At 38.4% G+C, this 14,930-nt stretch overlaps 1 protein-coding gene across 2 annotated transcripts in view; it reads left to right on the top strand.

Annotated features, from left to right (window-relative positions):
- ERCC6 (ERCC excision repair 6, chromatin remodeling factor) overlaps window positions 1–14,930 on the top strand; it is a 78,577-nt gene that overhangs the window by 36,278 nt on the left and 27,369 nt on the right. For both annotated transcript variants that reach the window (XR_009252389.1, XM_058697004.1), the window contains exons 7-8: window positions 2,889–3,047; window positions 9,692–9,827. Coding sequence is in view for 1 of the 2 variants with exons in the window: in XM_058697004.1 (XP_058552987.1) it covers window positions 2,889–3,047; window positions 9,692–9,827 (295 nt within the window). In the remaining variant the exon portion in view is untranslated. The remainder of the gene's footprint in view (window positions 1–2,888; window positions 3,048–9,691; window positions 9,828–14,930) is intronic.

Raw genomic sequence — 14,930 nt, 5'->3', positions numbered from 1 at the left:
CCAAACTCCCCTTGGGATACCATGCCGGTTGCCACTTTTTATTCCTTTGATGACTTCTCAAGTGCTCCTCTAGATTTTTCCTGCCTTAAGTTGATTGGCTCCAAACGAAGAGAGGTGTTGCACCCTTATTGGAGGGAGGCCGTGTAGTTTAAAAGTGAAACACTAGAATGATCATTGGGAGATTGAGGTCCCTGCTCTGCCTGGAGGAGCTGGTCTCATAGTTGTTCTGCACCTCAGAAAAAGGAGGTTTGTTAGTATTTAGTGATTCCAATCGTACATCAGTTTTTTGGGGGAGTTTTTTGAACTACATCTTTTTTTTTTTTCTATTTTGAGAGAGAGAGAGCAGAGAAGGGGAGAGAGAGAAGACCAAGCAGGCTCCCTGCTCAGCACAGAGCCCGACATGGGGCTTGACCCCGCAGCCATGAGATCATGACCTGAGCTGAAATGAAGAGTTGGAAGCTTAACCAACTGAGGCACCCCAGCACCCCTGAACCACATCTTTATCCACAGCTGAAATTGGTCCAGTGTAACTGGTTCACAGCAGCTTTTAGCCTAGATCAGTGTTTCTCATCCTGAGCATTTGGGGCAGAATAATTCTTTGTTGTAAGAATTATTCTGTGCATTGTAGGATGTTGAACAGCATCTTTGGACTCAACCCACTAGATGACAATTATGCTTTACTAATTTTAACAGCCAAAAATGACTCCAGGGATTACCAAATATCCCCTAGGTAACCAAATAACTCCCCATTGAGAACTGCTGGTCAAGATTATCTCCTAAGTGGAGTCACTTTGGAAGGAGAGGTTCTGGATTTCAATTCTGGCTTGCTCATTTTTTTTTTCCCAGCGTTGTGACTTTTGGCAAGTTATTTAACCTCTGTGCTTTCATTTCCTAACTATAAAATGGGTTGATCATCTTTATGCAGGATGGTTGTGGGGCTATATCCAAACCACCTGGCCAGCTGCCTCCCCAGCAGTTGGCTTCTAAAGGAGTTGGTAGCCATCATTCTCTGTACATACCGTGTGTTAATAGAACTTGTCCTTCTTCCTGGATCTAAAGTTCTTTTATCCATACTAGACTTTACTATGTTTTGATTTTTAATCCTCTTCTTCAGGGGACATAATCAGTGTATATATTAACAAACTTAATGAGCAGCAGCATTCTTATTTAAAGTTTTCCTAATATGATAGTAACGGCAACAGCTAGAGTTACACTTTTGGAATTGATTTGCAAACTATTGGGGGGAAATTATAACATATAATTAAGAAGAGATTAGATAAGAGTGGTTCAGCAAGGACTGGAGTTCACAGAGAGGTTCTAGGTAGACAGATCACATACTAGACTAAATATTGACCCAGTAAACCAACAAGAAAACCACCTGTATTGTTTGTTTCTTAAGTTTATTTATTTTGAGAGAGAGCGAGCGAGCGAGAGAGCATGTACATGTGCGCAAAAGCATGGGAGGGGCAGAGAGAGAAGGACAGAGAATCCTAAGCAGGCTCTTTGCTGACAGTGCAGAGCCTGACATGGGGATTGATCTCACCAACCACTGGGAGATCATGACCTGAACCAAAATCAAGAATCAGACGCTTAACCAGTGGCCACCCAGCTGCCCCCAAACTGTGATGGGGTGGAGCACTCATAAGCCTTGGTATTTTCTTTGGGGAAAAAAAAAAGAAAAAACTGTAGATTTTATTGTCCTGTAAGTGTTTTTTGCCTTAGATTTTTTTTTTTTAAACTTGGTAATTTTCATACCATTCCATGATATTGTCTTTCCTTCACTCTCAAAAATGCCTCTTGCATTATTCCTTTTTTTAAGCTTCCTTTTTAGATTATAAATTATGCCTTTAGTGGAGAAAGGAAAATACCAACTTTTTTTTTTTTTTTTTTTTTTTTTTTTAGAGGGGAACATATTATTTCTTTTTGTTTTGTACTCCTTATTTAAAATTTTAATAGCTCTGGGGGCGCCTGGGCAGCTCAGTCGGTTAAGCATCTGACTTCGGCTCAGGTCATGATCTCGCGGTCGTGGGTTTGAGCCCCGCGTCAGTCTGTGCTGACAGCTCAGAGTCTGGACCCTGCTTTGGATTCTGTGTCTCCCTCTCTCTGCTCCTCCCCCACTCACACTCTTTCTCTCTCAAAAATAAATAAACATTAAAAAAATTAAAATTTTAATAGCTCTGATCTTTTTGTATTTATGATAAACTCCCTGAATCAAATTCTGCTTTAAAATATTAAAAAGATTTTTTGTATTGTCTTTAAACTGTTCTTTTTTTGCATCTGCTAATAATATGACAGAATCATCTGTCATATACTAATTTTGTGAGCAGCCCTTTTATTCAGACTTGTTTATGGCCTCAAAATTCAATTAAAATTTTCCTATAAAAAGATAATGTAATTGTCAAGTGACTTTTCAACAGTATATGCTGTAAATTGTGGTGTTCTGTCTTGCTTTTTGATGCTGCTGAGATAGAAAATGTAAATGTTAATGCCTCTTTTTCATAGACAAATTATTGGAACTTTATATAACTAAAGATATGTGAGATTTTTTTCCAGAAAGATATTGAATAAAAGACAATAAATTTTTGCTTGTTTACTAAGCTATTTCTAATGTTGAAAAAGAAATGAAATAGTCCCTAATTACCTCATCTATCAGTTTAATTAGAAATGTGTTAATGTGTTCTATAAAGAAAAATTTGTGATTTTATGCCTAGGTAATCAAAAATGTATGACCTTATAAATATAATACTCATGTAAAACACACATCCGGCATGTTTCTCTGACTGGTACTAGAACCTAGTCAAATGATTAATTCATGAGTACTTTCTGTTATGATCTGTATTATCCACCATTTGCCATTTTCTCTTTCTTGTTGGTGTTTGTTGTTGTAGGTACCAGCAGACAGGTGTTAGGTGGCTGTGGGAATTGCACTGCCAGCAGGCAGGAGGAATTCTGGGAGATGAAATGGGATTGGGCAAGACCATCCAGATAATTGCCTTCTTGGCAGGTCTGAGCTACAGCAAGATCAGGACTCGTGGTTCAAATTACAGGCAAGTGCTCCTCTGCAGACTGTCAGTCTGTGGAGCTCAATTAATATTTCATCAGATGTATTGCTGTGGAGGAGGGTCTTGTGAATTATTGATGACATTTCAATTACAATATTCCTTTAATTCTTTTAGTGGGGGACATCAAAGGAAAATTTTTACGAGACAATGGAGCTGTAGGGCAGGAGAAATTAAACATGTAACACTTTTAATGAATTCCAGGCATTGATGCTTCATTTTGCAGATGAGCCCCACTAGATATTTTGGGTCAATACAGTGTCTAAGGTTAGCTTCTACAAATGGATTGTTTACAAACTCAATTATGTTAATATCGATAGTTTACACAATATGGAATTTTAAATTGGGCATAATACCTTTAGTTCCATTTATTAAATTTTACATTAAAATATTTTGTTCTGGCAGGAGACCAGGTGAGCATTACAGTAAGTGCAAAGTCTATTCATGGGGAAGGTTGGAGCTTTGGAGAAGCCATTCTCCCGAATTTCTTTTATAATCAGTATGCTCGATAGCATTTGTAGATAGTGCTTTTTTTTTTTTTTTTTTACATGAAATTACTTGTCTGCTCACTCTGCTTTCTTCTCCCTCTCCTAATCTTCAAGATTTTTATATCAATTCTAAAGCCAAAGCCTAAATGACTGCCTAAAATGATAGAAAATTATGTTTAGATTGCAATCTTTATTTTCTTTAGGAATTGAAATGAACTATTAAAGCTTTGGTATTCTGAAAGAATAAGCATTTAAACTATCAGTTCAGTGTGTTGGGATTGAAGTATTTTATCTTGAAATACAGTGAGCATTTATTTCCCTATTGAAGCTATAAATTGGCTCTATGTAAATCAGTATTGGTAAAACTAATAGTAGGTAAATCGTGTGGGGTATTTATTCTTGAACCCAAATAATCTGAGAGCTCCTTGTATTTGAATAGGTTTATCTGATGGGTAACAATAGCAAGATATCTACCAAATGGTTATGTTGTAGAAACCTCAGACATTTACTAAATAGGGTTTGGAGATACCTTTAACATAGTGTCAATGTGCTTGAAGTCAGCAACTGCAGAAAGTTACTATCCTGCACTCTGGTTTATCCCCAGAGAAATGTTTAGTAGGGAGCCAAATGCAAACCATAAACTATTGAGTAAAGAACTTTTTTTTTTTTTAAATCTTCAGTAGTGCTTTATTTTTCTTCGTTACTCTTCCATTAATTTAACAGATCAGCCTTCTCATGAGTGTTACTTAAGGTTTTAGAATATTTTAGGAATATTTATATGACATAAGAAAGGGAAAAAACATTTGGAGATTTAAAAATACTAAATATTTTGTTATTACATGGAGGTTATACCAAAGCAGAGGTTTTGCTTCAAATATTAGAATTCTATAACATATTTTGCTTGGAAAGGTGAAAAGATTCCAGCCTGAGGGAAAAATCATAGTTGAACAGTTAGTGTGTTTTCTTCTCTATGAGTGTCAGTTTAGCATTTTAAAAAGTGCTTTCTGTGTTCTAAATAAGCGCTTTGATTGGCTTGGCTCTGCATGTCTACATGGGTGTTTTTTTGTTTGTTTGTTCCTTTCTTTTTGGATAACTGGAATGCTCCAAGCTGCCCCCGATGGTTTCTAAGACTGTCTTTCTTTCCTTAAATGATATCTGGGGTTTTCTTATTTCCCACCTCTTATCTTTCCTTCCCTTTCTATTATCATGAAACTTGTGTAGAGTCTGATATGCTGGGCCTAGGAAAACTCAGGTCATCCCTGCAGTGTAGTTTTGATCTAAAAATTAAAACTTGCTCTCTGGAGTGGTGGTGGCAGTCCGACGAGGAGGGAAATCAGGGTTAACAGTGAGCAGCAGCTGTAATCACTTAACCATCAATGCCCATATCCTCTGTTTCATAATGAAATAGTGTGGCATGCTGGACTGTAGCCCAGATTGTCTTTATTAAAATAGCATTGGTAGAAGTGGCTTCCCAGGATGCAGTTGTGTATCACCCAAACCACTGGGCCCTTTATGAATAGAGGTGTACTGGGGAGCTCGGTCCCCTCCACTTCCATGTGCCAGACCAAATTGTATCACATTTTCCTCACAAGTTTATAACATGTCCACCTCTGTAACTAGATGAACTTGGAGTTCTTCTTTGTGTTTATGTCCTAAAGAAAAATAGACAAATGGTCACATGAAGTTCTGCATGAGCTGACATTGCTTCCTTGGCTATTTACATTTTCTCTGAACCCCTGCAAGCTGTAGACTTGGGGCCCTGACCTGAGATGGTCTTCATGTTGCAATTTTATGGTCCATGATCATTAAAACAGTGTAAATCTCTGGGATGCCAAGAAGAAGCTTGATGGTAAAGAAGTTCTTTTGGTTTTGTTTTTTAATGTATTTTGCATGTGTGTTTGGTTTTAAAAGAGGGAGTAGCTTATTACATGCAGCTGTAAAAATCTATCCCAGATCATCATGTATACGTACTACCTTCTCTTCCCGGGGCTGTTCCTGTTATAATGATAGGCCCCCTGAATTTCATGACGGAGAGAAAATAAATTACTTACCTTTCAAACTTCAGTTAATAGAGTCTTGGATATCATTTAGTAATTTTCTGGTTACCAATAAGTGGCCTGAAAAAATTAATGAACTTCCAAAGGTAAATATTTTACTTTGTAATTCCTGGTAAGTTCTAACCAATGTATAGCAGATTTCCATCCTGCAGGTTGAAGTATTTGACTGTTGGAGCTATTGCCTTGTCCTAAACTCATTAGATAATCAATGATAATCAAAGATGAAAGAAATTTTAGCCAGTTTGGTAATTGATGCTAATCATTCTAGTACATTTAGCCTTTTCTTATGCTCATCTCACTGGTATTGAGGATTGGAAAAGGGTGATTCAGTTGATGTGACTGTTAATGGATTTGATTGACCCTTCTGTGGTTCAGGAACAATCTAGGTCTGTTCCTAGATTTCCACTCATTGTGAAAATCTTCATAGTCTTCTAATAGAGGGAAAATGGCAGAAATTAAAGGGTATAGTAATGCCAGATAGATGATTAGCTAGAATAAAATATTGGCCTTAAATGACAAAGTGTGAGTCATCAATGTAGCCATTTGCAGAAAGCATGTGATAAAAAGAAAAAATGCTGTATAACTGAATACATTGTGTATGTATATTCATGCTTACTTGAAAGTGAGTTTGTGAATATTTTAAAGAGGTTTTGGTTGGTTGTTTCCTAATCCCTGCTAAGTGCATATTGATGATAACTCTTGTTCCCCTTGGAGGATGTAAAGAAGCTGGTGCATTTAATCCTTTTAGAAAGGAATGTAGCCACGGAAGAGGCCAGAGCAAAGTCATGCCCTCCCCAGGGAGCTTGAGGTCCTGCATGGGACCTGCCCTTAGTGAGGAGCAGATTCTCGCTTGGGAATTCAGTGAGAAGTGTCAGTCTGTTGTAGCCTCTGACTTCTTGAGACCTTAATATGGAGCAGAGGGGCAGAGACAGTGACTGTAGCTGAAGGGTGAGAGGATTTAGAAGTGGGTGGAGGCATTTTGTCACATTGGAATATAAGGGTAAGCCTCATTTCGGTTATGGCTTGTTTTCTATTAGGTATTTTTGAGTTGTGCGGAAGATTATTTTTAATACATCAAGCACTGTGTGATTTATTCTGAGTAACCTACAAAAAATTTTTTTAAGGTCAGGAATTATTTACTGAGCTGTAGCAAGAAAATAAAAATTACATGATTCCCTAACTCAGAAATCATCTCTTTTAACATTTCAGTATATTTTCTAACAACATTTAAGAAAATGTTTTCATTTAAAAAGGCCAATATACATTATCTCCTGTGGTCTGGGCATTGAGATCATTTGAAGAAGAGGCCATTCCTACCCTCAAGGAGCTTAGGAAAGATCTAATACACATTTACAATAAGAGTGATATGTGTCACGGTAGGGTTAGTATGGGGTCCTGTCTAGTGTGGATATACCACAGAAGGATCCTTAACCTATCTGTAGGGAAAGAGGAAGACCCTGGAGAAGCTCAAGAGCTAAAGCACAAATAGATGGCAGTTAAGAGGGTAAGAGGGGACAAGGGGAAGGTTGAGAGATCAGAGGAGTATGTACTTTGTAGAAACTGAAGACAGCACTGGCAGGTGGAGTGCTGAACCACAGAGGCAGATGTTGGGATGGGGGCAGTGAGAGAGTCGAGGCTGAAGAGGTGAGCAGAGGTCAGATCCTTGTGGTCTCATAGGCCAGCTCAAGGTGTGTAGATTATTCAAGCGCAGTGGGCAAACATTAAAGGCTTTCAAGCAAAGGGATGAGACATTCAGATTTTGCCTTTCTGAAATGACTGTGCTAAAAAGTGTAGTAACCTAGGTAAGAGGTGATAGTGACCAGAACTGGAGCATTAACAGTGTAGATGGAGAGAAGGGTGCCTTTCAGAGGGATTTAGGAGGTAGACATGGCATGAAGTCAGCATAGGTTGGGTATGGTAGAGAACAAGAGGGACAGATCAGTGAGGAAGCATGCATTTCTAATTCAGATACCTGGACAGTGGGTGACAGTTCTTTCCATTGGGTTTGCAAACATGGGAGGAGGGCGAGGTAGAGAAGAATGATGTGTGGTGCTGTGGGGACATCTAAGTCAGCCAGCAATTAGACATTCAAGAGTATGGTACTTTGCAGTTCAGGAAGGAGATCTGGGGTGGGGACCTAGATTTGAGGGCATCAGTGTAAAGGGAGAAATTACAACTATGGGGATTAATGAGGTAGCTTGGGGAAAGCATATGCAGTGTGCATCTAGCATCAGATATTCAGCATCCTTTTGGGGCAGAAAAAGGTGGGGGAGGGGGAGAGTGGCAGTGACTCTGCCCCAGAATGAGTGAGAGGTAAGGACAGGCAAAGGGATTGGTCAGACAAAAAAGGGATACTTTTTCCACTGTTAACAGGGGGAAAGGGCAGGATGGTACACATGCAGTGAGTTACCTGCGGTGTGCAATGTATCAGGTTATTTTTACTGCCAGTAAGGGAAACCTTATGTTGAGTCCAATATTCACAATACGTGTAGTATATCTAAGAACCTATGGAGGAGGTGGGCAGTAGACACAGTATGATCAGCAGCTCAGTGATGTGATCAGGGACCCAGGGACTTCAGTTTTCTCCTATGGCCAGTTCTTATTAGTCATCAGGTCTCCTTGCACTGTAACCCAACTGGCCATCAGCCATTGGTAGGAGCACCCAAAAGAGCAAACTCTGCCCCAGCCTAGAATGGAAGTCCATCCTTACCCTGAGTGAACCAGACTTGCCAGGCCCTTAGTGGAAGAGTGAGCATCGCCAGGGGGTACTGTGTGCTGACTGCTGTGCGTGAACCAGGGTTCCTGCTTTTCCCCTCTCGCCTCAGCCAGGCAGTCATCAGTCCCATCAAGTACATGTGTGGGAAGGAAGAGAGGATACCTAACAAAATGGTGGTTCTGTTAGGAAGGAGAGAGGAGAGATGGATGTTGAGATAGTGGCCACCAGGACCAATCTACCAGCTCTCCATGTGTAAGTGAGATGGGATGATTCCATAATTTGTTTTTTTAAAAGACTTCTTATGAATATTATCCCAGGTTTTTAAATATTCTTCAAAAATGATTTTAATGGTTATATAATATTCAATCTTATTTAACAAGCTTGTAATATTTGCTATCTGGCCCTGTTGTGAGCATTTTATAGGTGTTAACTGATTTAATCTTTATATAACCCTATATGATCAGTACTATTATTATTCCCATTTTAAGATGTGAAAGCTGAGGTTCAAAGAGGTTAAGTTGATGTGCCCAGGATCTTGCACTTTATGTGTGCAAGAGCACACATATGTGTGCAGAGCTGGAGTCCAGACCCACTGGCTTGTGCTGAATTAAAGAAATGGGATGGTTTGTTCAGTCGTTGTCTTTATGGACGTTTCGGTAGCACTCACTTTTTCCACAATGTAAATATGCTACGGTGCGTATCCTGGTACATAAATGTTTCTTCAGGATTGCTGGGTCAGTGGGTGACTGTCATTAAGCCTCTTGCCACGTAGTGCTCTGTTGCTCTCTGTGAGAACAGTACAGCTGTGCTCGTGGCATGGGCTTTCCAGTGGAAGCGGTCACTGTGGTGCCCTCCAGAGGAGCGAGCAGCACCACGCAGTGAAGGCAGGCTGTGGTGGGTAAAGACTGGCTCTAGGCCTTGCCGCGTCTGCTGGTAACCATGTTGCCTCAGGCGTGCCGGCCTCCAGAGCCCCGGAACACTGCAGCATTCCTGTCCTGCTTACTTTCTAGGGCTGTGCAGTTGATTGAAATTGTGTGAGTGAAAACTCTTCATAGGCTGTAAAGCTTCAAACAGAAGATTCTCTTTGGTTTGAAGAAACCTGTAATATTTTCCCTAATCTGGAGAAGAGGAAAGGAAAGTATTTTTGTTATGTAATTTTTGTTCAGTTTCCATTTACTTTACTCTAGATTTCACTTACTGGGTTTTAACCTCAATAGCTTTTTCTTTAAAGAAAAAATAAATTTCCATAGCTAGGCTCTTCTTTTTTAAACTGTTAGCCTTCTATTTGTTTCCTTTTTTGTTTTTTAGCGCTTAATCACCCATATGCTGTCATTCATGGTTGTGTTTTCTTCTTGGATGTTTTGGGTGCAGGTTCAAGGGGTTGGGTCCGACTATAATTGTCTGTCCAACGACAGTGATGCATCAGTGGGTGAAGGAATTTCACACGTGGTGGCCTCCGTTCAGAGTGGCAATTCTGCATGAAACTGGCTCCTACACTCACAAAAAGGTAACACTATAATACTTCAGTAAATTATAGTTTGCTTGGTTTTAAAGTCTTCCATTTTACATATTTGTTTTCCCTCTGATGCCTATATTTCTCACATGTATGTTCCTATTTCTTTTCTGCATTAATCTTATTGTCACTGATTTAATTTAGATCTCTGTATTTTCAAAACAATTAGGAATGTAGGCTTTATCATTCTAACAGTTCATAGTGGTATTGAGACATGTTTGTTGTCCAGCAAAATACAACTGGTCACAGGGCACACCACAAGCCTACTAGCGTGAGTGGGACCGTACATCAGGGCTTACATAACAGTCAGCCAGCTGGATTTGGGGCATTAGTGGCCTTACACAGTTTAAGGAAAGTGTAATAGAACACCTCATTGGTAAATGCATTTAACGTGCTTTTAAATATATTCTTAGTGACGAAAGAACAATCTTCCTTTTTGCGAATTTCCTAATTTGTATTGTTGCTTTTTAGTTAAGTTGCTTTTTTGGTCTCTGAATTCTTGGTCATCATGTAAGCATAACCACTGTATTTTGAAAGTTGAATTTCTTCACTTATTTGTAGTTTTAGTCACATTAAAAAGGAAGTTTACCTGTGCTCCAATGGGTAGCATAGAGAGGTTGTATTATACTTCTAAATTCTCATCTCTGACCATCCAGACTCTGCCTAAATGAATAATTACCCTTCTTTGCTGTGGGTTTGCAGGTTACACTATTGACGGGAAGTGACAGTTTGTTATGAGTTCTTTCTTTCCCAAGTCTTTGGGGCTCTTGAGTGAGCTCTTGTGTTCCCCCCACAAGAGCAGCGTACCTGAAAGAGCTGCTGAATGTTTGCTTCACTGAGGTGGATGCATGTGAGCCACTAAACTCCACTTTCCGTGGGTTCACCCAGTACCCCTTTCCTCCCAGAGTCCCATTTTGTTCATGATCGTGAGTAAGTGGAACTTTTGATAAAAGTAAGGACTGTTTATAATTTGGTAGCTCAAGGTTGATGAGATGGAATCTTGCTTATAGTAGCTGCTGTTAAAATCAGTCGACTTTGCCCTGAATTTTAAGTGATGGTAACAAACGGAATTAAAATAATTAATGAAGTAGGGTTAATGCTGTGATCAAAAAAAAAAAAAAAATCCAGTGATTTTTAACAGCATGAAAATAACAGTTTAGATTTTTTTTTCTAGTCAAACTAAATTGTAACTATCTTTTCGTCAACCCTGTAAAACATTTTTGATGCCTTTTTTCACTTGTTTGTCTATTGATGTTTCTTAATGTTTTATGTTGCAAACTCTTGCAGCAGGATTCATTAGTTGATGCTTCTCTTTAAGAGGTACACTTTTCATATGTTCCTCTTTAACGTTTTCTTTTCTTTTGGGACTGAAGGGCATTTATTCACTTTCACCGTATATTGTGGCTTACCTGCATTTCCTCTTTTATTTTAAACTGAAGAACTGTCTTCATGTAAGTGTAAGGTCTCTGTTGGTGCGACTTGCTTCCTTGTTTGGAGGGCAGAACTTTAAAGAATAGATATTTCACTTTTGTTTACAGTGGTTTCATCTTCTGAGGTCGTTTTGCACACACAGACACCTGCATACATATGAATGTTCATAATTTTTTCAGTGCTTTACCATTTACCAAGGAACTTAACCTGAAGTTTCTTATTTAACTTTTGAGGAAAAGCTGTAGACTTGTGTTTTTCCTCTGACCCTGAATTAACTCTACCATTTCTTTTCCATTATGAAGTATTCCAGATCTCTAAAGATGTAAGTTGTTATGCAAAAGATAAAATCTTTTTTTGCATCTTACAGACTAGTCTTGACTTAGAAACACAATCAGTTTATTACTCATTATTGTTAGTATCAGTTTGTTATTTGTGATGAGGACACATTGAAAATACTTTAAATCCTTTGCACAGACCTTGTTACTAACACTTCCTGAGATCAGAACTCCAGCTGTTGGATTCAAACACTAAAGTGACATTTGATACCTTTGCCCCTTCCTTTTATATTTATGTGTGAAGATCTTTGTCACCACCCCATGCATTCCTGTTGGCTTACAGATAATGTGTTACATTGCAGTACGGTTTATGTTTTTTAATCGTATTTCAAATATTCTGTCATTGCTAGTCTGGCGTCTAACCCAGCATGTAATGCCTAACTTACTTTCTGTCCTTATCAGCTGAGATTCTTTTTCTCCATGGTGGGGCTTTCTGTGTCCAGTAGCTGTCCTATCTAAATGTGATAATGGTGCTCTGGCATAGGGACATTCAGTGATAGAGAAAATACAGAAGAGAAATTCTCTTTAGAAAACTTAAAAATAATAACTCAAGAATTGTTCTACTTATTCAAGTAGATTGTCTTGATTTTCCTAATGATTTGTGGTAGCTGATATGGCGTAAAAATTTAAAAACTAGAAAAAAATTTCATTTAGAGAACAGACATCAAATGATCAAACCATTTCTGAATGGAACGCATCTATCATTCTTCTTCCTTACATTGCCTTGTAGCTTCCCACCTCTCTCACCATGTGACCCTATATTGTCTTTGTTAATATTGTATTTGATTGACAGCATAATTTAGAATTATCAAGTGCAAACCCAGGAGCCATGCAAAAATATATGTGGCTAATATTTCAGCCAAACAATCAAATCAGATAAAGACATTTTGAGTCTTCTGAATCATCTTTAATGGTCAATTGAAATCTCATCTAATAGGAATCTAAGATTTTCCATTTCTCATTATGTTTCATGATCCCTTTTTTCTAACATAGAGAAACTTGATATGAGTCAATTAGCATACATTTGTTGAATAACTATAAACATGATATTGTACGTATTTGATGCTGTTAGGGCTCTAAAAAATGGATGTGATGTTTTTAACTGACCTTGAAAAGCTAACCATTTTCTTGGGGAAAGAAAATATATGAAAAGATAATAAAAGAAGGCAGTTTTGTGATACTTCTCACATAATTCACAGTGGGTGGTGGCGTCTTTAGCACTGTTATGAAGTTTAATTATTAAGGACCCTTTTTTCAATTTGTTGGAAGATACATAATGAGAAATTTCATGCTTATATTCTGAAACAGTCGTCAGTTTGTCTCCTACCTTTTCCTGCTATGTAGGATTTGGTAATTATGTGGAATATTTTCGATAATTCAAAGAGTTTAATCTCACTGTGACAAATTTGTGGCACTTAGAGGCAGAAGAGTGGGAAATGCAACAATAACTTAAAGGCTCCAAAGCATAAATTTTGTCATTACCAGACTAGGGTTCCAATCTTGGATTTGCTGTTTGATAGCTTTGTGACCTTGGGCAAGTCATTTAACTTCTCTGAGCCTAGTTTGATGTCCTGAAAAATGAGTATTTTTTGGTAATTTTGTGAAGAGTTACTGAGGTAACAGATGTACACAAAAGCTTAGTGTTGTCCTTGGCATGTAACTCAGTTACAATTCTTACTGTTAGAAACAAAGAATGTTGTAGACTCCTTCTTCTCAGTAGTCAAGAAAAGATGCTCTGATGTTTCTGACTGATTGAGTATAAATACATTCTAGATAGAAGGTTCACACTTGCTTTATCAAACACGTTCGTGGGCATTCACTTCTAGACCTTTTTTTCTCGCATCCAGATACGTTTGGCCCCAAATGGAAACAATGAAATAGCATGTTGAAATTCTTTTTGCAAAATGCAAGGTACGATTAAAGAACAAACCACAGGAAAACGTGGCTGTTTGATGAAACTGCCATCACGTGTTCTCCTGTTTTCTGGAATGTTAGGAGTCAAAAGACTTGGCTTTTTAACGAGCTGGAAGGGAGTCAAGTAGAGATATAACAGATAAAAGTAGAAAAGGACCACATGGTCCCTCAAGCATCCTAAATATTTCAGACCCATTCCAAGTACACAAATTATAACACAAAGTGATGTAATTCCTATTAACTTTGGAGACAGTGTATACACCTGATACAAGAAATGATAGATGCTATGCTTGTTCTGTGAAGTATATTGTAAAATTATGTTGCTGGAGCCCTTTTTTCTTCATTGTCAGCACAAATCCTTGTTTATTAAAGATTTAGCTTGAAGGAAATTTTAATTAATTACAGGTGCAGTAAATCCTGCCCGGGAAGCTGCCGTGCTGTGTTTATCGTGAATGGCCTTCATGTGCCTGTGCTCCACTCCGCTCTCCCCGCTGCCTGACAGTGTGATTTATGGCTGTTGTTTTCTACCAGTCCACTGTTTGCCCTCTAGGAGGGATTGGTCTCCTGAGCCTCCATAATAACAGCAGCACTTCCACAGACATCTTTTAATGACAACAGCACTGCATTCAGTAAGTCAGGCTAATTGCAGATGTACCCTATTAATTGCAAAAACTAGGAGAGGTTACATATTTTACAAGCTTTTAATTTGAAACCGCCCGAGATGATTTGTCTTAAGTGTTTGGATAGAGACGTCCATAATATTCAACAATTCACCATTATTGAAACTCCAGTCTAGGCAGTTATAGAATTCTGAGATTGAATCAGGTGAAAACAAATAATCTTAGATGGTGTTTTTACCCAGTGGCTATTAAGTGGAGGTTATATTTTCAATAGGGATATTTTTTTAAAAAGATTCTTACTCTTTTTATAAAACTGTCCTTTTGATTCTTAATCACTGTCATATATCTTCTGAATATGGTAGAAATTCTGTATTTCTATAGCTTAACATTACAGAATTTTCCAAATAAACTTTGATCCTTATACCTGCAAAAGAAGCTGAACATGGTTCCACTGGTGTGTATTTGAGGGGCTTGGCATCTCATTTGTTTAACTCTGTTGAAGTGATGTCCAGAATCCAGTTTGGAGCAGTATTCCTGGGGGGTTAATGGAATGACCATCCTGAATCTAACAGTTAGGAGTTTCAGGGTCATGCGCAAGTAGGCCTACATTTGCAGGGTTTGGCTACAATGCAGTGGATGTTTTATAAACGTGAGTGGTAATTTGACTTGTGCTGTTTTTGAAGCCCCAAACATTTGTACTTGTTTTCACCCGCCTCTTCTCTCTATGTATACACAGAGCTCCAGGTCTAGAGGAGAAATTAAGCACTCACGTTCTGTATTTCAGTTTGCTATCTTCT

Source organism: Neofelis nebulosa, chromosome 13 (genome assembly GCF_028018385.1).
Source record: "Neofelis nebulosa isolate mNeoNeb1 chromosome 13, mNeoNeb1.pri, whole genome shotgun sequence".
NCBI lineage: Eukaryota > Metazoa > Chordata > Mammalia > Carnivora > Felidae > Neofelis > Neofelis nebulosa.
The sequence above is the reverse complement of the archived record's forward strand: the minus strand, read 5'-3'. Positions and strand labels throughout refer to the sequence as shown.